General features: G+C 42.7%; 3 protein-coding genes across 3 annotated transcripts; 1 reads left to right on the forward strand and 2 right to left on the reverse strand.

Annotated features, from left to right (window-relative positions):
* On the forward strand, positions 1-931 carry CYREN (cell cycle regulator of NHEJ). The gene is made up of 2 exons (XM_027680022.1): positions 1-103; positions 407-931. The coding sequence occupies exons 1-2, from the start codon at positions 56-58 to the stop codon at positions 644-646; spliced, it is 288 nt and encodes a 95-aa protein (XP_027535823.1). The 5' UTR covers positions 1-55; the 3' UTR covers positions 647-931.
* A 381-nt stretch (positions 932-1,312) lies between these two features.
* On the reverse strand, positions 1,313-6,891 carry TMEM140 (transmembrane protein 140). Its single transcript, XM_027680021.1, has 4 exons — positions 6,743-6,891; positions 4,639-4,757; positions 3,933-4,046; positions 1,313-3,036 (listed from the first exon to the last, which is right to left on the reverse strand). The coding sequence occupies exons 3-4, from the start codon at positions 3,943-3,945 to the stop codon at positions 2,399-2,401; spliced, it is 651 nt and encodes a 216-aa protein (XP_027535822.1). The 5' UTR covers positions 3,946-4,046; positions 4,639-4,757; positions 6,743-6,891; the 3' UTR covers positions 1,313-2,398.
* Positions 6,892-7,621: 730 nt separating this feature from the next.
* On the reverse strand, positions 7,622-19,704 carry AGBL3 (ATP/GTP binding protein like 3). The gene is given in 13 exon segments (XM_027679598.1): positions 7,622-7,880; positions 8,534-8,660; positions 8,663-8,730; positions 15,521-15,600; positions 15,757-15,874; positions 16,585-16,625; positions 16,627-16,673; positions 16,676-16,764; positions 16,766-16,807; positions 16,809-16,873; positions 16,876-17,290; positions 17,292-17,325; positions 19,695-19,704. Coding segments are annotated over 13 exon segments (1,395 nt in total).
* Between the last annotated feature and the right edge of the window lie 4,508 nt (positions 19,705-24,212).

Below are 24,212 nucleotides of genomic sequence, written 5' to 3' on the forward strand. Positions count from 1 at the left end.
CTGCCCGCGCTGAGCGCCCCCCTGTGCGCGGCCCAGGGCGGCGGCGGCGTATTGTATGAACGAGGCGGAGCTGGTGGAGGTGGCCTTGGCAGTCCTGGCCGAGGTGAGCCGGGACCTCCAGGACTTGGCCGTACGGGAGCGCGGGCGGGCGGCAGGGCTGCGGGCGGCCCCTCTCCCGGGGGCGGGTCGGAGGGCCCTTCCGGGTGTAGCAGTTTTCCCGGTCCCCCCTCTCGATCCCAGCTGCGCAGCCCTTGCCGGGCGCTGCAGGGCAGAACCAGGCTCCACTGCGGACCTGGGACCTGGCGAGGGCTGTCCCGCGGGATGGTGGGCTGCACCCCCTACTCCTTGGGGTGCTCCCGGGGTGAAGTCACGCACGGCCGTGTTTGTTTGTTTTCCCTTTGGTCAGAATCTACAGTGCGAGGAAAGTGAAGAGAAGGCCCGGTCTGGGAGCAGAGAGGAGCAAGAGCTCCAGCCAACACTAAACGAGGCTCCTGGGAGCAAGGCCAACGCGGGGGAAGGCAGCGACCACAGTGCGGCGCTTCCATCCCCTTCTGGTGCTAGTGCTGGTGCCGAGACACACAGCGCAGGCGGGGAGAACTCTGAAGACGACGTTCTGAAATATGTCAGGGAGATCTTTTTCAACTAACATCTCCTCTGTGACTCTCCAGGAGTAGAGGGGACAGTGGGGCGAGTGTCCCTTCCCATGGTGCTGAGGACAATGGGAGGAGGGCCTGGAGCAGGCTGTGTATCTGCTGTGTTGGTGCCCTGTGGAGCTGGTAGGATACCCATGAAAGCCAGGGAGGGGAAAGGAAGGAGGCACTCACTTCACCTAATCCATGCTGGGTTCAATGGGATTTGGCTCCAGATTAGGATGTGTTCATTTCTGTTTGGCATCTCAGAGCATGGACAGATTAAAGAGGACATTCTGGTTGCTGTGAGTGTCCTTTTGGTGGGTCAGTGTTGGGACTGGAAGGGAGCAGGGAGCTGCTGATTTGGAACGCCTTTGCTGGCTCTGCAGAGCTGCAATAGTCATGGTTCAGCCTTGTGGGCTCCCTTGTCCTTGTGGTCCCTCTGTGACATCTGCAGTGGGGGTTGGCAGGCTGTCCACATTGGACCTGATGCTAAATTTGCCTCCAGACTCCCATCAGTCCTCCCATGGCTGAGGAAGACATGAGTGGGAGCAGATTGGCAGGGCTGGGACTGTCCTGAGGGGGCTGACCCCATGGCAGTGTGCATGGGGCGATGAGAAGGGATGAATACCCCTCAGTATCCTCTTCCCAATCCAAAAGGGAAATGAACAAACCACATGAGGCCAGGTGTGAGAGCCTTTATTGAAATGAAGAATCAGTCAAACTACCATCACCAGCCACATCCCCACCAAGGCTGAAGCAGGAAAGAAAACATACCCTCATGTCCCCAAAGGGGATGGGGGCAAAGCAGGTGTTTCTTTGTGCAAGGTTACAGACATGGCATGGAGACTCCATCCAGTGCTCTGGCTATGATGGCCTAGCTGGGGCACTGCACCCCAGCCTTTTGGCAGCCTTGGCCCTGCTCCCTGAGCACACCCTTGTGTAGTGTGTCCTGAGCTGGCTTTGTGGTGAGCTGCCCTCACACAGAACCACTTCTTCTGGAGTCTCAAAGGTTGCTGAGGTGCTGGGCTCAGCACCATAATATCAGTGGGGACAAACCTGGGACTCTGCACCAAAATCCTCTGCTTCCTCATGGAAACCCTCCTCACTGGAGCTCTGTGGATCAAATTGTTAGGCTGCCTCTCCAGGTGCTCTGCTGCTTCTGGGGTTGGATGTGGGGCACATTGCCCCAGTGAACTAAGGCAGTGACTCCAGATACTATAGCGGGTAAAGTACAGGTGCTCCTGCTGAAGAGAGTATTTTCAGTGCACCTTCGAGGCTGCTACTGCTGTGATGGCAGCGTAAAGCCACAGCTACTCGTCACAATTACCTTGAAGGCATCCCTGGTTAGTCCTGGAGGTGGAGAGGGAGCAGATTCTCTGGGCAACTCCAAGAAAGGAAGCCTGTTTCCTTCTCTGCTTGCCTGTACTTAAGCTAGATATTAGCTTAGGACAGAGGACTGTGTCCACTGTATACTGGTTCTGATCTCTTCACCACCCTTTGGGTCAGGGCCAGAAGTGCTGTTGCTTTGATGCTGTGCCCCATACTAAGGGGTGTTACACACTGTTGTTCCTGGGAAGCTTCTGTGGTACACTGTGGCTGTTGGTGTCTGCTGCCATCTTGACAGGAGTGCTGCACGCAGCAATATGCCAGAGCATGGCTGGACATGAGCCTTTGGACTAAGGATCAAGTTCTTGCCAGTGACTAAAGCTGCATTTGCATTACTAATTTAAATCAGGTTAATGATAGCTCTTGCATCTTCTTCACTGTCAAATCTCAGTGGGCAGGACCTTCTCTGTAAAAGGCCTTTGACACTTATGTATGTACTTGACCCAGCTGAGGTACATAGTGGCAGTGAGAATCTGAAGCAGCAGCAGAGCCTGGGTCCCAAGCAGTGCCAGGAAGCCCCCAGTGAAATCAGAGGGGTGAATCCACTGTGAGGTTTGTAAAAGAAACATACCCAGGCCTCCAGACAGGATTATCATCTGGATAAAGAGTATGATGAGGATCATCTTCCACCCCTCTCTCTGCTCTGTGCACTGCACATTTACAACAAAAAGGGGGTAGAAGATGCTGAAGACCAGGCAGGTATACACACAAACCCTGGCTAGCGCTATTTCTGGTAGGCTGATGCCCATTGCCTGTAGATGCTTGTAGTCCAGGCACTGCAGCTCCCCGGCTGTCTCATTCCACAGGCAGAAGTTGTAGAAGCCAATGCGTTTGTCAGGGAGGTCAACCAGGTTTCCAGCTTCACACAGCAGTGCGTAGACCATCAAGGTCAAGGTCCCAGCAGCCTCAAGGAGACTCAGCACATAGAGCAGGTACCCTGAACACCTCTGTTGCAGCAGACCCATCCTGGTGCCTGTATGCTTTCTTGGTGCCATGGAAAAGCCTGCTGTGGGGATGCCTGTTGCAAAACACAAAGGGGGGGAACCCCTCAGTTGTTGTCTATTATGGCTCCTTTCCCAAGATGTGCTCTGAGCCTGTGTAGCTGGAGTCTAGGACTCCCCTTGCAGATAGAACTGAAGCATCTCAGTCCTGCCTAGGACTGTGCTGCATGTGTTACTGGGTCGAGGGGGGTGCATTAGGTGCATTTTTTGTCACAGCAAAGGTGGCTTAATGATGTCCTGTGTGTGGACCAGCACTGGGAGGATGGTGTGACTCAGCCCCACACATGCCCCTTGCACCATATTGTTCTCTCATATTGAACAGAGAGGCACTTGTCAGCAAACTGCAGTGATGGGAGGGGAGCAAAACTGCTGTCTGATAAGAAGGGGGTTTAAAGCTATGTTGGGAAAATGCTTTTCTTTCAGTTTTGGTCAGACAAAGACAACCCTTGTGATCTTTGGACTACTGAGTAAAAGAAGGAGGAGTTAAGAGCTATTCTGGGAAAATGCTTTTCTTTCAGTTTTGGTCAGACAAGGACATCCCTTGTGATCTTTGGACTACTGAGTAAAATGCAGGTATGACAGGATCTGAACTGCAGGGCTCCCCTTGCTTCCCTCCCCCATCCTATAGCTCTGGGACAGTCAGTGCCATTGATGCCACCCTTTTCCAGCACCTGAGCTCCACTTGCACCTGAGGTCCTTGCACGCCCATAGATTTCTGAGCACACCAGGACTGATTGCCTGCAGCTCTGCTCCCACCACTGAGGCTGGCAGACATGGTGCTCCTCTGTCCTGGTTGCCTGAGGACCAATGCCCTACACAGACAGACCGTTGTCCAGCTCAGAGAGGCATGGATCAACCTGCAGCCACTTGCCCTCCTCTGAGGCCCAGGGACATGGGTGCTACTGAGACAGACCTGTGATTGCCATCCTCTGTGCTCTTCTCTCAGACTGCTTGGCAAACCCGAGGCTGCTCCTCTCCCAGAAATGTGAACTGTCCTCAGTGCCCTCTTGCAGGCTTCTGCTTCACACTGAAAAACAGGGAAGTGGCATCAGGAAGAGGTATCACTGGCTGCAGATCCACATGGCATCGCAGCACAGACCACCCAGATCAGCAAAGAGGCACAAGCAAGACAAAGAACTTGAAGATCTTGGCTTCAAGCTCAGCCTCTGGCTCGAGGCTTTGCAAATAACTCTTCCCCCCTTTGACAAGCATTATCTCCTGAGAATCATTCACCACTTTCCTTCAAAAAGTTCACATTGGTCCCGCTGTCCCCCCTCCGTTGCCTGTTGTCTAGTGGTATATCATCCTGATGTCCTAGATGTTCTCTAGGCCTTCACCCAAAGCTGCTTTTGGATTTGGTGCAGCCCAGCCTCTGAGTTTTTAGAGCAGCAGGAGAGACTCCACTAAATTTGTACCCAGTGCCTGGCTGCAGTGCTGGTGACTAGAGACCCTTCAGCATCCCACTCCCAGTCCCAGTCTCTCCCTGGATACTTGGAAGTGGGCACCTCTGTTTAATGAGCACAGAGATAAAGCTTCTCTATCCCAAACTTCTCCACACAGTCATGGCCAGGAGCAGCACACACACAGCATGGAAGGGGGTCACAGCATCAGACACCAACCTGTTCACTTCCCCTGATCACTTTTCCCTCACTTCTTGTAGCTTCCCTTGGAGGTCTTCTTCACAACAGGCTTCTGGAGAGACTGGAAGGTCACATGGAGTTTGCCCATTGTTCTGAATCTACAATGAAGACACAAGCAACCAGGAAAATATTCATGCTTGAGCACAGAGTGTGCTGCAGAATGAGACCTCAGGAACATGTAATTTCACCGTGGTTTGTCTTGCCCCTGATATTGCCCCTTGATTTGTCTGTCTAACATATGGTCTCCTGCAGCCAGGCATTGCTGCTTTTCCTCTCCCTGTTCCACAAGGGCTCACACCATCCACTGTTCTCCCTGCCTCACAGCCATCAGAACAAGCTGCACTTGGAAGGGACTCTTGGTTAGCTGACCAGCTCCCCAGGGATTTCTGTTAGACCTCAGAGCTGGGACCAGTACAGCCCAGCCAACTCCTGACACCAATACTTGCTGTCATATTTCTTTAGACTGACTTCCTTATTCCTAAGGAAGCTTGTAGAAATACAGGCTTTTTGTTCAATCATCTCATGTTTACTCCCCCAGCATCCATAAAACATAAAAGCTATTAGAATTGTCCTACTTGCACATATTTACTAGAGAGGGGACAGAGAGTTAAATTCCTAGCAGGTTTGTGGATATATATGGCACAGGTAGAGGACAGCCACCTCAGAGACCCTGGGCTGCTGTGTGATCTCTGCATCTATGAGGGCCTGGGGAAACCCCATGGTATCTCTGCCCTCTTTTTTTCTTTGAGGCTCATATCTATAAGGACATATTTTCTTTTCCCAGTGATGCCACTCTGTTCATTGTCAAATTTCAGGCAGCTTTGCCCCTCATCTTCCTGCTGCCTCTCTAGCCAGCCCAGCAGGTAAATCCCTGTCCCTAGGTGTGACTGTGACAGGGCCAGAAACATGCCTGGAGTGGGTGCCTTGTGCCAGCTGGATAGAGAACACATGGCTGGCCTAGAGGCGATGTATCATTTGGCAGTGAAGACTGAGACCTGGCACCCTGCCACCAGTGCAGCCGCAAGCACGGCATTTGTGAGCTCTGCAGCTCATTCTTTGGTGGCAGCCTGGCTGAGAAGCAAGGAACAAACAGGAAAGAGCTGTCACCCAGGGTACAGCTGGGGTTTTTCCCAAACATCTGCAGCCTTGCCACCTCTAAGGAGGTGCCCATGCCTTTGGACAGGAGACTCTGTGGCTCTTCCTCAAAGGTACAAAAAAGAGAAATCAAAGCATGGCACAGCAAGCCTCAGCCTGGATTCAGCCTCCTTCTTTCTGGACAGGCATCGCTGGAAACACTGGGTTTCACCATAGGAGAGCTCTGTGCCTCAGTCTCCCCGGCAGAGAGAGGCTCCATTGCATGGCTCGGGAGCTCCCTGGGATGTCTTTGTGGGAGATGTGACACCCTCTGTGCTGTTGAGACTGCACAGCCCTTTCCTCTGCTGCTGGTAGGCAGGTGAGCAGCTTCCCAGGCTGGGGCTGCGCTTCCTCCAACAAGCTGCTGGCAGAGTGCCTGGGCAAATGCAGGAATGCATGCAGCTCTGGCACAGGATCTGGCCTCTGTGCAGGGTCACACATCTCTGTGGAGCCACCGGTTGCCACTGCAGTGGGGCTGAATGCAAAGGGACGAGGGAATGGGCATGTTCTCTTGCACCGAAGAGCCCCCCGGAAGACTTGACTTTCCTGCATCCCCTCTCCCTGGCTGCTGCAGGGAGAAATGCCATGTGAGAGCGGTGGGAAAGGAAGGCAGCTTTGGACTTGGCACTTTTTCTTCAGGACACTTGCCCCCCCCCCCGCCCAGCCCCTCGGCTTCCCGGAACCCTCTTTCCCCTCAGCCAGGATTATCTGCAGAGAAACCGTAGGTGAAGAAAGGCCACTGACAAGCTAAGGATTGCCAGAAAACAAAATTCAGCCAGCGGCAAATGGAACAGACTGTAGAGGAACTGCCCTTAAAGAGTCCTACAGCTGGGGAAGGACCTGCTCCCTCCAAGACATTTGCACACCACTTTTTCTCCTGAGGTCCAGGAGAATTCCCTCCAATGCCAGTGGTGTTAAAAAGGTGGGGGAGTCGGTGGAGGATACTTACCGGCTGCCCATCTGACTGGGTGCGGAGTTGAGACACACTGGAGAGGGCTGAGGTGCCCTGGGGAGCCGAGCTGGTCTGTGTGCTGCCAGGGCTGGGCTCTGACACAGCCAGCCCCTGTTGTGTCACGTGCTGTTTGCTTTCTGTTTCGATTTTGAGGGCTCCTCAATGTGCTCCTCCCTGATATGACTCGTCCAAACATGAGGAAGAAAACAAGCCAAGCCCAGCCACCACAATGAGAGCTGGGGCCAGGTTTGCATCTCCTCCCGGCTGTGCTAACCGGCAGTAATAAGTGACCTGGCTGAGTTCACCATGAGTGTTGTGCTACTGTAGTAGCTTGCATGTCCGTGAGGGCTTAGATGAGTTTGTTTTGTTTGGACACTTCTGTAGAGGTGACTGACTGTCCCAGCACCGACCCCAGTACCACAGCACTGTCAGAATTCACTGACATTGCCCTTCTTGGTCTTTGAACCCTCCTTCTGCTTCCCAGACCCAGCACTGCCCAATTTCAATCTCCCCCTTGCACTTTCCAGGAGCCAGCTTCCACCAAATTCCTGCGTGATCGTTTCTTCCTAGAATTGTTTCCTGAAAATCAGAGCTCTTTCTGGAAGTGGAGTCTGCCTCACTAAATCAGCATGCATTGTTCAAGACAAATGATACTTTATATTCGGGAGAGACTCTCTACTAACTACTAAGCTGGTTTAGTAGTGATCAGAGAAGCTTCATGTGTACATTAGCCAAGGTATGCAAACTATTTATTAAAAAAAAAAAAGAAGCAAGAAGAATTTTGATTTCTGCTGGTACCTACTCCCTTGCTGGTAGAGTCATAATCCATAACCAAAGTCTTGGGAACTATTTAAGCAAATCAGACACATTACACTTTCATGTGCCTTCATTGGCGGAAGAACTGGGGCTCCAAACTATACCCTGATGTTTTGTAGCATGTTGTCTGTTCCTTGACTCAGGCAGTAGCAGAAAGGAAAACTGCGGTGTGCCTTATGCCTGGCAAGATTTTCTCTTTCCAAAATTTACATCTTTGCTTGCTGTTCTGGTTTTCTTGGGTCTTGTGTTTCTTGAGGGGAACCTCTCCTTCATTTTTCTTTCTTCCTTTTTTGAATTGCTCTTTGTGCTACAATCATGACTTGAGCCAAAAAAGAGGAAAGAACAAATCCATATCAACTATTACAGTGTTACTACATACTAAAAAAAGTATATGGCTTTGGTTTCTTTACTAAAGGGGAGCCACAGCAAGACACAAATTCTAGTGCTAAAATGTGGAAACTTCAGTCATAGGCATAGGACCTGGTTTTATTGCTCTGGTGATAATACATTCTATTAACCCCTCTCTGAAAAGGTTAATTCCAACATTTCACAGAATCAAACCATGCATCCCTTTATGGCACACTGATACATATGAAAAGCAATGAACCTATGGCTAGAGCCTCTCCCCTATTAATTGCAGAAGGATAGTTCAGGGTCAGAGATATTCTTTGCCATTAGGTTGAGATTTTCTAGGTTCTGTTCCGTGGGCTGTTCACAAAGAGGTCAACAAGCTTCAGGACCTCTAGTGTTTCAGCTCCATGGGAAGCTCCATGAAAACAGTTCTGGTATCTGACACGGCATATCAGCTTCTGCTGAACACGTGGGAGTTTTCCAGCACTGCTAATGTACTGCTACCATCTGTCTTATGTCTTTCAGTACCGTGATGTAACTAGACCAAGAAATCTTCCACACAGAACTAAACCCTAGTCTTTGTTGTATTTTGAATGGAACAATAACTGAGAAACCATTTAGATATTGAAAGTCTTCTCTGCACTCTTGAAGACATTTTAACCATTTTTCCCTCATCTTCTGGAGAACAGATTAAAGCTGGATGAATGAAAATTTTCTCTTTTGGACAGGATCATATCATGGCACACACATTTCCTGCCTCCTGTTGCACAGATGACTTTTCATAAATGCCTTTAGCATTGGGGGTGGGACTCTCAGAGCTAAAAGAGGTCAGTCCAGAAAATACTATATATATCTCCACAGAAATTCATGACAAGATATACATAAATATGACCACACGGAATAGAAAATCCTTAGAGGTAAACTTCCTGCTACTGTAGTCTGAAGCATTTCTTAAGAATCATATGAGAAAAAAAAAAGTAATTTTCTGTATTTCAAGCTACAAAGAACCATAATGCCATAGGTGCCAATATCATACACTTACTATGCCACTACCCCCTCTGAGTCAGTCGGAAGTACTATCACAGATGCAGCAGAGGGTTACTTTACCATTACAGAAGTAAAAACAGTCACCAAAAATATTTCTTTTCTTTTTTATCGGGTGAAAACCTACAATTTTCAAGCTTGTGTAGCAAAGTCTAAGCTGTAAGGTGCAAAGCAGAAGTCCTTGAAATCATGTAGTGCAAATAAATTATTACGTATTATTTCATAAGGTCTTTGGGGCAGGCTCTGCTGCAGTCTAACTGGCTTGCTAAATCTGCTTTGCTCGGTGAACCAACAACAGCCAAGTCCATGCTCAGCAAGACACAGAACATTTGGTGCTATCAGTAGGTGGGTACTTAGGAAAGTAAACATCGACAATAAGTGGGGACCTTGCACCCACAGGAGTGTACAGCCTTCATTGTTCATTGCCAGAGCACCAGAACCCAGAAGGAAATGTGCTAGCAGTGAGCTATGCACTGGCACTGAGACAATATTGTGATTTTAAGATATCCAACCATTCTAAACTAGTAATTGTCTGTTTTGGAGTGTCTGTGCCACCTGGCCTGTCTTGGTCTTTATTTTCTCACCTTATCCCACATATTATTATGTTGGATAATACTCCAGTCTGGATCTAAAACACAGAAAAAAATATTAAGAGCTAGGACATTTATTTATTTTTTTGTTAAACTTCCTCTAAGCAATGTCAATTCCAGGAAAGCCTAGAAGAATGTGATCTGTTATGTTTTTCCCCTTGGGTAATAACTAGGAACAAACAGCTGCAGCTGGGGAAGAAAGTGCCAAGACTGCAAAAACATTTAAAAAACATTCTTTATTATATTAATCTCCTTTTTGGCAGGCAAGCCCTTACCCATCATAACACTGCAACATACTCAACTGTACCATACTTAAACTGTGCTTAAACTCTACTTAACTGCACCTCCTGTCGCACAGAAGCCAATTACAGCTGTAATGATTTGTGCCCAGACTTAGAGGCTGGCAAAGAGGGACTCCCTTTTAATTTCATCTCTCCCTCTGTACTGTGGGTGGCTCATGTGTCTTTTTTCTCCAGACCTGGTTCTCTCCAGCGCCTTGGCTGGTGTGACAGGCACAGCCCCAGCACTGATGGCAGGTGAAGACCACATCTCCTCAAGTGCCAAAATGACTGCTGCAGCCAAGGCCCTGGACTCTCCCTCAGCCTGACCTGACCTGACAGATGTGTCACCAGCCAGCCATGGACAAGGTTAGCTGCAGCTGGCTTTAGTGCTGCTCTGCAAATTATTACAAATGCTTGTACCCTACTGCCAGTAGGAGCAAATATATTTTCCCTCTCTGGAATTTGCCTTGAGTTTATTTTTTCACTAGTGAGAGTGTTGTCAGTCGATACATAATAGTGTAATAATGTGATGGAGACAGTTTAAATTATAGAAAAATGAGCTCTTCCAAATGCTGAGATTGAGTGAAACCTCAGCCAAAGAACTCTGTACTTATCTTTGTGAAACATACTCCTTACTGAGGTTTGAGATTATAGAAAAAAATGTCTTACTTGGATTTAAAAAATTAACCAAACATAAAATGCTTACCTTTTTCACTGGGTCAGATACCTGTTGAGTATCAATGCCTTGAGTCTGTGAAGCAGAATAAAAACAGGAATGAATTATTATTATTATTATCAAGTTCCAAAAGACTGATTGACCAAAAGGTATTATCAATCAGCTCCTTTATGGGTTGTTCAAGTAGTGTTCACCAGGATAGGGGAAGCTTGGTAAGAGTTCAATAACTAGTGGGAAAAAGAGTTAACATGTAAGGGGCTGGTCTTCCCCCCCCCCCCAGAGGGCAACCTCGGCTTTCAGTATTTAGCCTGATTTTCAAAAGCTCAGAAGACTCAGCAACTTGTGTTCATTTTGCAAGCTCCTAGGTTCTCAGCATTATAAAAAATATCTAAATTAAATTATTTTTAATGAATGTAGGAACATAACATTAGACTACATTATTTTTATCTATGATCTTAAAGTGTTTGTCAACTCCAACAAGACTCACATTGTCTAAATAGTTATGTAGGATGCTGAATAGCAATAATGGAGAAGTTTTTAAAAAATATTACATCTTATATTCTGACAGTGACCCTTTAGTAAACTTAATCCTATGGTAGTTGCTCAGCCAGCTAATGCTGAAAACCATATTACACACTCTGAATGGTAAGAAGGGTCATGACACACCTTTACAAATATTGCCAGCACAACTATTTCAGAGCTGGGTCTTGGTAATGATTACAAAGTTAACTAAAAAAATGATTGCCTGTTTCTCTAGAATGTTCTGTGACCTTTTCGTTTCTCTTCACTTCACAGCACTCTACTGGACTGGGAAACACAAAGGAAAATATTTTAATGGACTTGGCAAAAATTTTGTTCAATGAAACTGGAAGTGAAACAGATCCAGCTGAGGGAGTGAGGCGTTAGTTGGTTTTGAGACTGAAGAAGAGCTGGTATATCTCCAGCTCCAAGACGTATTCCTTGACAGATCTAAATGCACTGAATATTCAGATGTAATTTTACCATTTTTCCTGCCTCAAACTTGTTGGTATTGATACTACATTCATAGATGAAGAAGACAAGAAAAAGCAATGGGTATTCTAAGTCAGCAACTTTTGGTGACAAAATTGTTTGTATAAGGTTATAGTGGTTGAATTAAATTGTCACATATCAGTCTCTGGTCAGAAAAAAGCCAACAAAACAAAACACAGCATGTTTCTCCTGGGATGACAAATACAAGTATTTTTGATTTTATTACTTCTGTTCTTAGTGATGCTAAGGAAATGTGAAAATGTTCTCCTGACATTTTGGTTGGGTTTTTTTTTCAGAAATGTAGCCATTTTAAGGGCATATCATAGTTACAAATCAAAAAACCCCCCAAGATTTGGAAATAAACATGATAATCACAATGCCAGAAGGAGTACGTATAAGCAAGCTGCTCAAGATTGAATTCCTTATGCTGTTCTGTTCAGCAAATACTTATGAACCTGGATACAAACATATCATATTGACAAGGGACCTCACTTCCTACTCAATACAGCTTGTTTATTTTTAGTCTGGGAACCTGGACATCCATGCTTTCTCAGTAGCATTAATTGCCACTGCTCTGTTTTTCCAGTGTTGAGGCTTCTAAAAAGAAGGATTGGCAGAAAACACAAAAAGCTCGAGAAACACTGGTATAGCTGTTGAACCAATAAAAGCATTAATAAAGCAGTCAGCATTATAATGTTTATATACATAAAAAGAATATTACCCATAAAAATATCAGTGTGTCTTCTTTCCAAATGACAGTTTTCTCTAGGTCACAGTAATAATGCTTCTGTTTTACATCTTAAGGCCATATAGTTTTCTAGGCTGAACAGCAGCAAAATGCCGTTGAGGGCTACGTACAGCTCCAGCATGGATTTCTGTCAAAAATTCTACTGTAGCTTTGATATTTCTTGCTATTCACTTTTTTCAAATGTCTCTAAGAACTTTCATCAAGAATAATAACAGACATTTTGGTAAGTCTTTTGATCTAATAAACTTAATTAGTCACTGAAGTAGATCCACATGGGAAAATGCCCATAATCATGAGAGGAAGAGAAGTAAGAAGCTTCTTGCACTGATTGTGACTCATAGCTAGTCTTTTATTCCATTCCTTCAGCTGGCTCTGATGCTTAAAAAAAAATAAATCTTGTGTGATCTGATTTAACTTATTAACCCAGCAGAACACCATCTCATTCTTTTTGATGTGTTTGTTTTATTCTGTTAAACCAGGTCACGGCAGGGACTGAACATCAGAGGGATATAAGTGGAAGGAATATACAATAGAGAATGTGGCAGGAGGAGAAAAGGGAGGACAGAAAGTGGTTGTAAAATGGCTCATCACATCATGTGAAATGTCTGTTGGTATGAGGGATATGATAGTTCATTACTTAATACCTATCCTAGACTAATTAAACTTTAACAAAGGCTCTTGTGTGGATTCTGTATGATTCTTTTAATGTGGTTCTATGAAGGCATCCCTGCCTTTCTTTGTTCTTGAATATTTCTTTTACATATATTACCATTTTAAAGACTAAACTAAATGGATGAGAAACAATCCCCAACTTTCTGTGAGAAACAATACCCTAACTTTCTATGGTGGTCTTCTATGTTTGTCTGGTCTTATCTTAAGCAGTGTTACACCCTTTCAGTTCTTTTCCTGAGTTTGAAATCCCCCCAAATCAGTTATCCAACAGGATTCCGTATCTCCCATGTTATCTGGCAGCTTCCCTCACCACAAGTGCACTCACCAGAGCCTATCTGACTACAGCATGTTTCGAACTACTGTGTCTGAAACTAGATCTAAAACTCCAAATAATTCAATTTTTCAATCAGCCCAGTCATCAGATATGCCCATCTGCATGTTTTCCAAAGCATTACAGGGGTCACTTCAGCTGGACACACTCTTAGGACACAGTCTGGGTACTAGTTTCCCATTTTACTGGGTTTTTTTGCAGTATTTATGTCACAAATAGGAAGCAACAATTTACAGGAACTATTATTGTTGGCTAAAATTCATCCACAAGCTTTCTAAAATAATTTATATGGCTTTATTAATATAATAAATAACCCCATACGACCCGGTTGATTGGGGTTCCAACAATGAAATCCGTTTATTCAAATGGAACAACAGCTTGTATGTGGGTTTGAATAGTAACGTCACACCATGTGACCTTAACAACCAAGGCACTTTACTGCATGTGTGATAAAGTACTTGGGAAAGTACATCTCCCAGAGTGCTATTCAGCACCCTTCCTGTAACACGATCCCCACACATTTACTCACAAGAGTTTGCTTTGCATATTTACAGGAAACCTCTTGAGTAATATTATGTCAGTCACAGGCACCAAAAAAATAAACAAGTAAACAAGGAGAAGAAGCATGTTACAACTCCCTTTTCTTTTTCAGCAAAACAAGTAAATAAAGGTTTAAGGAAAATAAAATGTCTTATTGCCCCCCAGTGAAATCACTTTGTTAAATCTGAAGCTACATGTGCCTGTGAGCTTAGATGTAGGCAATGGGCACTTAATGCCACTGTGATGACTTTCTTGCATGTATGAGAGGAGTACACAACTCCCGAACACTCTGAAATGAATGTTGCAAAGTATGACTGACATCAGAGTACATGGGCATGATACTTCTCATGCTTAAAGCTGATGCCCTCCTTATCCTGACCCTATATCTGTTTACTCAGCTGTACTGCAGAACCTGAAAGCCACCTTCTTTGGAACAAAACCACAACTTTCTGGACAATCCAGGTTAAGCTACAGGGAAAATGAATACTACTGCTCTGCACTGTTCATTTGACTGTATTTCTATTGATTTGTTAGTTACTATTCTGACTGACTTAATCCTACAGTTTTTCAAAATAGAGGTTTTTAAACTCTAGTGAGTCTTTCCCAGTGTCATTCAGGACAGAGATATAAACAACAAGGAAAAGTCATAGCATACCTCAGTACCTGGTTTTAGCTGGTATGCAACAAGTAAGCCATCTCCTAATTCTCTTTTGATGCATCAAGATGATAGAGCCATCATAAAATCATAGAATGGTCTGGGTTAGAAGGGACCTTAAAGATCATTTAGTTCCAACTCCCCTGCCATGGTCAGGGACACTTTCCACTAGACCAGGTTGCTCCAAGTCCCATCCAGCCTGCCTTGAGCACTTCCAGGGATGGAGCAGTGACAACTTCTTCAGGCAATCTGTTCCAGTGGCTCATTACACTCATAGTGAAGAATTTTTTCCTAATATCTAATCTAAATCTACCCACATGTCTCTTTTTTATTTCTTTGCAGTTCAGCATCAGTTTTTAAGCTCAGATCTTGATTTCTATACTCTGGGTACCTTAAGTTTGATGAGATAGATCCAACGTAATAAAGTTTCCCCAAAAAAGAAATGTACAAAAGTTTTATTCCCCGATAAATGACCACGTTAGGGTCACAGCTCTTCATAATGCATAATGCCCACCTCTCTAAATCACCTGCACATCTGATCTTCCATTAACAGTCTGCACAGGAGGAGCTGATCGTGTTTAATAGGTGTGTTGTTGGTGGTTTAGTCAGTGTACAGATTCTTGCTCTTAGATCAGTTCCCCTGAACTTAACTGCTTTGGCTAAATGGAATCATGCTAGTGTCCTCCAAGGTTAATGAAAAAGGTTTCCACAAAACCAAATAATACACCTTATATGGGGCCTAGATTGCTCTTCAAAATGTAAGGCTGCAAAAAAAAGCATATTGATTTAAGTGATGCACTAGACCAAGGTCTGTATCAATGCAGTTTCATTTCTCCTCAGGAAGGCCACCTGGAGTAGATACAGAGCTCTGCTTCCAGTGAACTGGCTATTAAGGTTTGTCTATAAGATCTGTGTGGAATCTTTTAAGAAGTGTTAAATTAAGAAGTGTGAGTAGTAAAAGTCTAATTTTAGTAATATTTATAACTTTTCCTTTGACACTCTTTATGAGATAAGGAGAACATAAAATAAATTGTGGCATATCTAAATAATTCTAAGTTACTTGGTATTCCAGTCTAACACATCAGAATTTAGGACCTTGGAGTTCACTCTGGCTTGCTGTTTCACTACCTTCTTGTGTTCCTTCAGGCACAGCTAATAATAAGAAACACTGCAAATTTAGTTAATTGGTTAAAGAAATCCATTATCAAATTTATTATTGCTATAGACCTATAGACTACTTTGTTATTCACAGCTGGACTAACTCAGGAAGGAGAAAAGGCCTAGGGGGATCTTTACCTGCTTGTTGTTTACACAGTAGTTTAAGAGAGCATTATGGAAATGCTGTCCTATGGACTCCAAGTCTTTCGCGTGTGTTCTTTCATATGTCTTTTCAAATGTGTGTTTTGTCTGCAGCCTGAAGCATCAGTCCCTGTAAGCTAGGGATCTACAGGCCAAACGCAGGAACACAAACCTCATTTAAAACAAGCTGTACCTAGATGAAAAACATTAAATGTACTATTTCTGACACTAACTTTCTGCACAAGAGTTTTGTTTGTATTAATTTGTTGTAGAAGTTAAACTAGAGAGATTTAGTTTACTTGCTGAAGGTTTAATTTAATACCTGAAGGTTTAGTTTTATATCCATAGTATCAATGTCTTTGTGATTGGAAGTCTGCATAGGAAGTCAAAACTGTTTATATCAAAACAAGTAAATTGCCAATCTTTGCTGTCAAATGGACATCTGGGATCTATTCTGAACCTAACCTCATTCTGGAAAGTAGTTGTATGTCAGAAAAGAAACAAATGAAAGAAATAAGGAATTTGATAACTAGATTTTTTGCAGAGGATATGGGGAGAAATATGCTGAAAACATTTTGATGAAAACTTATTTTGCTTTGAAGATATAATTTATTACCAGAAAGGAGAAAGTATATTAAAGGAAAACCTGCAAATAACCCACTCTGAAATGCAACTAAATCCAAACAAAGCAGTCAGAAAGGCTTGGGTGCAGTGCAAAGATGTAAACAATATCAAAACAATGAGGGACATAGAGACATCAAACTAAAAAAATATGGTGGAAAGGAAAATCAACTGTTTCAAAGGGAAAGAAAATGAGGTTATCTTTTTATCATGTTTTAGGTACACCAGATGGAAAGGTAACATTTCTCTTACAATAGATCTGTATTTGCAATTCAAGTCATGGCCTGTTAAAAGCAGTGGTGATTTCCCACAATCACACCATCTGGATTCAACATTTGTACCACTTTCAAGGTAAAATTGTCTCACAGGAGTTAAGCTTTGCTTACCAAGAATGAAATCCATGAAGCCCTTCATTATCCAGGAACTCTGTTTCTCCTGGATGCACCCTCACTGTCAGTATCACAGCCTTCCTTGTCACTTTTGGAGGGGGATGATGGTGGTGGTGATGATGATGATGGTGTTTCCTGCCAGTGAATGGCATAAGATGTGAATCTTGAAGAATTTGGGCTTCACTGGATCTTTAGAGATGGCCCCCAGATACTCCTGCAGATTGGAGTAGGAGTAAGGATAATAGTGGGCAAAGTAGCAGGTGTATTGGTCATGAGGAAACTGAAACATCCAAAGTGAGAAATAATGATGTCCACTTTGCCCCACATTATTTTTCTAATACTTGATTAATTTCCAGTCCTTTACCAGCCATTTCTTATGCTGTGTCTTTGCATTAACTTCTGAGTACAACAATGTCCACAAGCCATATTTAGATAGGCTGTTATACTTGATAAAGCTGACAATAGTGAAGCGATATGGCATACCTGCCTGTGCATTGCTTACTTGTAAGTAGTACCACTGTGTGTCTGCTTGTGCAGAGGTCAGTGTGTGGGTCGGCTAGTACGCAAATTCAATGTTGGTAGGCAGAGAGCAGACAAACAGTGTGATGCCGGTTAGCACTGTAGTAGGATATAGTGTTAAATAGTGTGTGCTGCCATGAAAAAGCACACCACAGTGAATCAAGTGCAAATCTGATTTACACTGCTATAAATCAAAATCTATGTAGCTGCCAGGAAGATGCCTACTCCCACTAAGCATATCAATAATGCAACTGATATCTTGATTAGGACTTCTAATAACAACTTGAACTTCTAAAAACATTCTCTGCTCTACGCTTTAAAAGAAGGTGTTTAAGAAAAGGTGCTGAGTTTGTGTGTGTGATTATCATCTATAGAACACCTTCAGTGCTAAGCAAGCACCCAGCTTGATATTTTCTATCCCAAGAATTGCTAACTGCCTGTAACTGCCTGCACAACGTCATTCCTCAGGAGAGGAGGGACAACTGGCCATTCTTAAGGCAGCAGTTTTCAGCTCCTCACTTGGAAAGTTTCATTAAGGAAGCCTGAAAACCACAGTACCACAACACACACTTTGTTGGAGAGTTGGAGAGGCTGAATAAGAACCACTTCCAGTTGCCTGTGCATGAAGTTCAAGTCACTAATAAAGAACACGGAAAACTGCACTTTTTAAAGAACAGCAACTAAAAGACTATAACAGAAATCCCTTGTTTACAAAAAGGCAGGGAGCTGGGATTCTGAGTGTTCCTCCACATCTTATCCCTTCCAATAAATTAGCATGTCCAGTTGCAAAGGACAGAGGTTCCTTTCTAGACACACAGCAATTACAAGTTTCCTTGGTTACCAAATGTAGCAACCTGCTTATGACAGGTAATATGCCCATACTGCAGAAGTAGCTAATTTCTAAATAAACATAATGTCAATAAGTACCAGTGCTTTTCAGTGTATTACAAGCTTTTACTAACTGTGTTGGCCTCAAAAAGGGTGCCAGCTCCCTTTCAGTTTTGTGTTTCTGAAAATTTAGTGGCCACAACTAGTTATGCTAGGATTGCAAAATTGTTATTATGCTTTCTTATCAATGTAGTAGTATTTCAGGACCAAAATCAACAACTGCCAGAAGTTCCAAGTTCATCCAAGGCAACTGGATAAACTTAGCAAAACACAGGAAAGAATAAATAACTCTCATACTCAACCAGTGACAGTGAAATAAAGCAACTAACTTCCTTCAACTCTGTCCAATTAATTCTTGCCAGATGTAGAAGCCTGTAATTAAGCACTGATCCAGTCTGGCCAGGTTTTGTTTATAAATTTTGGCAAAAACATTATAGCAAATAGGATAACAAAATATTCTCCCAACATAGATTTCAGTGTTGATGTTTCAGCCATACAGTTCTCATCTTTTTCACTTTCTCTTCTGGCTGTTATAATTCTCCTTTCATATTTTCACAACAAATTCATTTTAAGCTGGTTCATATTGTTATTCATTGAGAACAATGGCTTGAGCTGAGCTGGACTTCTGGGATAAGTAACAGTACAGGCAGAACTTATGGATGATGAGACAGATGCATAACTATGTAACTAATTTTCATCCCTATCTATAGGAAAACAATTTATTCCCAAGTACTTTAAAATAACATAGGAAAGCATATTGATTTCATTAGGCTTTGAATTAGACTCATAAAGGAAAGCAAAGCAAGTCCTTCATCTACCTACAGCTCACAGCAAGATTTATCAGCTTGTTCCCACCTTCTCCTACATAAAAACTTCTTTGTCAAGAGTTTGCTATATCTGTATTATCTCCAAACCTGTTGTAGTGTACAATGACTCTGGAGTAGTAAGTATCCAATCTGAAAAAAAAGAGTCACAGGAGGAGTACAAGCAGTAAGATTATACTGTAATCTTTATAATATAAAGGACACACTGAAAAGTGGTTAATCCTATTTACACCAGTTCCACATAGGTGAATAGGGGAGCCTCCTTTTGAGCCTGATTTTTTGGATCTGTGAAGAAATCTTCACTACAACTCTAAATAAAAATACATATTATTTTGTGCATGTACAAACTTTTGCTGTGCAAACTCACCTCTGTTCCCTGTACATCTTGTTTACCATCAGATGACAATGATGAACATTAGACACCATTGGTACCATTAGGAAAACAGGTGCTTCAACTACAGCGTGAAGTCACCGATTGCTGACCACGCAGATACTGCACGTCTGTAATGCAGTGTCTCCCTGTAGCTGACATGACATCTGCCTGGCATGTCAAAGATAATCTGACGACCGACTCATTCTGACAGTAGGCCTTTCCTTACTGTAGTACTCACAGCAATCCTACCCTATTCCATTCAAGATGCTAGGATTTATTTTCAAAGGTAACAGAATAAGAGCATAGATATCTCAGTCCCACCTCTACGCATTTCCAATTTTTTTTATTATTTCCAAATTTCAGTTTGTTGTATATATAAAGCACAAAACCCGCCCAAGTCTTTACTATCTCAAAATAAGTTTGCAGTATGACTACTGTACGGACTGCATGAAAGCACTTATTAGCTGATATTAATATTTAAATGCATAGCCCTGCAATACAGTACTGACATTGCTAGAACATGAGATTTGTACTGAATCTGTAAGACCTCAACACTAAGGCATGTCAGATTTGCCCCGTCTGAACTTCATCTGCCTGCAGCTCTGTTTCACCTTATTTATCTGTGACAGCAATCTCTCTAATTGACATGTATGGCTAATTTGTTTTATTTTGTTTACCTTTGAGTGATACAAATACAGGCTTATACAGACAGCAGTGACAAGGAATTGTTCTATGTAGAAATGCAGGCTACAGCTGGACAAACCTCCTTCCAGGGGATAACAAGGAGAACAGGGAAATATCTAACATATGTAAAGAACACTGGATATGGTAAATTCAAATGTAACATGGACTTGCACACTCATGAAGAAAGAGAAAGGTGCAGCAAACATATGGAAATGACCCCAGAGTTATTTGGATCCTAGAGTGAGGAAGAAGATATCAGTATAACTGTTATACTTCTCCCAGCAAAGGACTTCAGAGGCTGATAATGCACAACAAACAACTTTTACCTTCACCAGAACAAATTGTCTACAGTGAAACTGATAACCTTAGGATCCAGAGCAGCAGTGGAAGGGAAGGTAGAAGAAGGGTGTGAATGAAGCTTATGTATAACAATTTTAATCGCATTATTATTTTTCCTTTTCCTGCAGCAATTAGATCTGGAATAATAATGATTTTCCTTTTAAGATTTCACTTACACTAACAATAAATTCTTGGCTTTATTAAATATAAGGCATTCTTCCTCTTTGCCCATATACAAGATTTTAAGCATAACACAATGACTTACCAATGTGCTTAATTCTGTTCTGATGACTTCACATTGGTGTGGCCAGTACACTAGGGAAAACTGACTGGAAGGTCACAGGTCATTCAGATTCTGAGGCTCCCAAGGATGGGGCACCACTGCCTCTGAGTTAGATGATAACGGAATCTCTTTTGCCCTTTAAAAAAACAGAGCACAAACAATCTTTAAGAAAGTTAAAGAACCCTCACATCAGTCTCTCTTTCTCTTTCAAGCAGAGACAGGCTGCAGAGATTACCTACATTAAAATACCATAACTTAGCATGTCAGAATAAAATTACATCCCACTGTAAAGGAAATTTAATGTGCCATCATATGCACCGCACTGAACTTAAAAATAGTGTTGAATGAACTGTTAATTCATTAAACCACAAAGCACTAGTGTTCAACTGCAGCAGGAAATAGCTTACTTGGGTTCCTATAGAAAATGTTGGCACCTTTACTTATTACTGCTTTTATGACTAGTATGTTATGGTTAAGGCCTACAATCTCAATGCCTGAGTCAAAAACTGGACTGTGCAATATTGTACAAATACTGAACAAAGCTTATTCCTACAAAACTTATCACACAGTGCGTATGCAACAACAAGATAGTACTGGCTAACATGACAGGAGAGGCAGATTTGGTGCTATCAAGAATTTTATAAAGCAACAGAGGCATTTGAAGGCACTGGGGAGTTATTTGCTTGTGAGCAAGGAATTCTTCAAAGTTGGGAAAAGTCACTTGAATGAAAACATGATAGGCAGAGGAAAGGCTTTGAAAAAAAATCTATGAATGATTGGGATTCTGGTACTGTGCATTCACCACAACACTGCCCAGAGTTAATTACTTGTCACAGAATCATAGACATGATCCCCTTTCAAAGCATTCCCTATCCTTCCTACTATCTGCTTATATCAGGCCAAAAGATAAAAGTTTGATTTCATGTGAATTTGTATTTGCTTTGGGCCTTAATCGGATACCAGTACCATTAAGACTTGTTTTTTGCCAGAAAAAAAATGTCTCATTGCTTTAGATCTGGTTCCTAGATCTAATTCTCTTCACAGCAGACAAAATAACACAATAGACAAAAGGGATTCACCTGGAGGATCTGGTTTCTGGTGTAGATGACATCATATGTAAAAAGGAAATGAATTAAAACCAGAACTGATGAAACCATTTTTGAAATGTAGTGGATACCTAACTCTAATGGATACATGGCTCAGTAACAGGTGATTCAGGGTAAGCTGCAAGATGGGACTGAGATAACTAGTCACTGAGATCAAGAACCATTAAGTGTGACTAGACCTACCTCCAATTTTGTTTAGAGTTTGACAGTAATGTGAGCAGTAATATTTTTCCCCTTCCCCTTTCTTCCACCCTGTGATTTTATAGGGAAAATGTAGGGGAATAATTGAAAGGGTCTTAATGTGTAAGAACAGTACACTGCTCACTGTCTTCTATCACAAGTGAGTTGGGGGGGGTCTTCATCCTAAAAAAACTAAATTAAAATACTAAAATGAAATTGAAAGTCCACAGGAGGACAGCTTGCTTTTGTTTATTTTCAGAGAGAAGAGTTGCCTCTGTTTAGGTTTATTTTATGCCCTGCAGAAGAATTAGTTCAAATCTCCATAGTAATGTACTCCATTGTTGTTCTATGCCTGGATAGTACTCATCCCTGTGTACAATTGAGACAGGGTGCTCTTCAGCTGTTTGAGGAGGCACAAGCAGGAAAGTCTGGTGGGTTATACAGTGAAGGCCCAACAGAAAGGTCAATTCACACAGGAGTTCAGGAATAACTGCAGTGTTGGAGTCCACAGTCACCTAAACATACTGGCTGGACTCTGTCAGCTTCCTCTTGTTCTTGAAGGTAGGCTCTCCTGAAGCACAGTCCAGAACATGAAATTTTGGATCTGCTTGGGTTTGCTCTTTGGAAGACCTGCTTTTCCTCCACTGGTTACAGAGGCACTGGTGGTGAGTTCCTTGGCTAACATAGGAGTCCAAGTTGGTTGTGTGTGAATATCCATCCCCAGGATTTCTGTGAATTACGAGCAGGCATGACTGCCCAGCCCTCTGAACATTGCTCAAAACAAAGGGGACATACAGTCACAGGAGGGACTGTGGTTGGTAAGTGTGATCTTTTACTGAGCAGAAGAGGGAGAATTTAAACCTACTTCTTACAGTAGTGACGTTACTATGTACTCTTGATCTCTATAATCACAAAACACCTACTAGCTCCACAAATAGTCTCCAGGACTAAACAGTCATGGGAGTTTTGCTGTTTGCTGCCACAAGACGAATGCCATGACTTCTATATCAGCTATATGTGTTATGGTCATATCAGTTTGTACATTAAAAGGGAACACTGGTTCTTAATACACATAGGAAAGTTTCTTCATCCCTCTCATCATCATATTCCATGTATACAACCCCCTCTAGAGTCAGACTGAATCTTCAACTCTGGAAAGCAATGTATATGTTTCTCTCTGTAGTGAAGGTGGTCCCGAGATGCACACAGGTGTGGAACATCTGTGCCATGCTATTAAAATATTTGAAATAAATTATGTCTCTGAGAAAAGAAATTTGAACCATAATGTTTCCTTACTTATGACGAGAGAAAATTGTGCATTTAATATAACTATATTACTACAGTGTGCCACAAGAAAACCCTTGTAATATGAGCAAACAGTGGGGAAAAATATCCTGAAACTGGCCTTAAAACTATTCTGTTTTGTAGGATGAAAAGTAATATTAGCTGATTAATATCCTGTTATTTCCAGAATTACTTTTTTCTTTTCCCAAAATGCCAGTTGAATGATCAGATTTTCTTCCCTTGTATAAACAATAATTTCTGTAATTTAATCACAAAACAAAATCAGTCATGTGCTCTTATTTCTATTATCTATTTTTATTTCTGTCACTGTAGTAGTTAAAAATCATCATCTCAATTGTGTTGTGTTAGTGCAATGTTTTGCTAAGAGTCAGCCTTCCTTTAGAGGGGTTAACAGGAGAGGCAGGGATAGGAGGCAGGATTGACTTTGCCCAGAGACTGGAGTGGAAGAACTGCCAATGTGTTATAAATCTGTTCTGTCCACTGGGCATCACTGTTGCTTACTAGAGTTTACAGGGGAAACTTCACAGCCTAAACTTTAGTCTGGGATCTCCAGGAATCTTTGGGTACTTCTGGTGAGAAGTTATGTATTGCTATATTCTTTCTTAGGAAAAAAATGTTTGTCTTGGTAGCAGCTTGATTTAAGATGTTTTCTTTAAGCTTTATATTGTAAACTGTTTCACTATCTCAGTCTTAATTTGTTTCTGAGTGAATCAAGAATGGCAGGAATTTAGGATGAGTGCACTAAAGCTTTGTTTGATATTAGAGAAATCTTTCTTCACAAATTATTAATTTGTTTTTAAAACATCTGTGCTAACTTTCCTTAAAAGTTTTACTTGGTTTTGCAAAATAGAGTGATAGGTGCTATTTTGAGATGCGTGTGTAAACTTTATGAAACAAGTTTTTGACATGTTTTCTTTCATGTAATTCTTTCTACAGTGTCAC

The sequence above is a fragment of the Neopelma chrysocephalum genome, unplaced genomic scaffold (assembly GCF_003984885.1).
Source record: "Neopelma chrysocephalum unplaced genomic scaffold, ASM398488v2 Primary Assembly neopelma1_59, whole genome shotgun sequence".
Classification (NCBI taxonomy): Eukaryota; Metazoa; Chordata; class Aves; order Passeriformes; family Pipridae; genus Neopelma; species Neopelma chrysocephalum.

What these genes read in the sequence shown, in the direction of transcription:
- CYREN (XM_027680022.1), top strand. Translation starts at nt 56, where the DNA reads ATGAACGAGGCGGAGCTGGTGGAGGTGGCCTTGGCAGTCCTGGCCGAG. An exon ending in CCTTGGCAGTCCTGGCCGAG is followed by an intron (nt 104 to 406) that starts GTGAGCCGGGAC and finishes CCCTTTGGTCAG; the next exon opens with AATCTACAGTGCGAGGAAAG.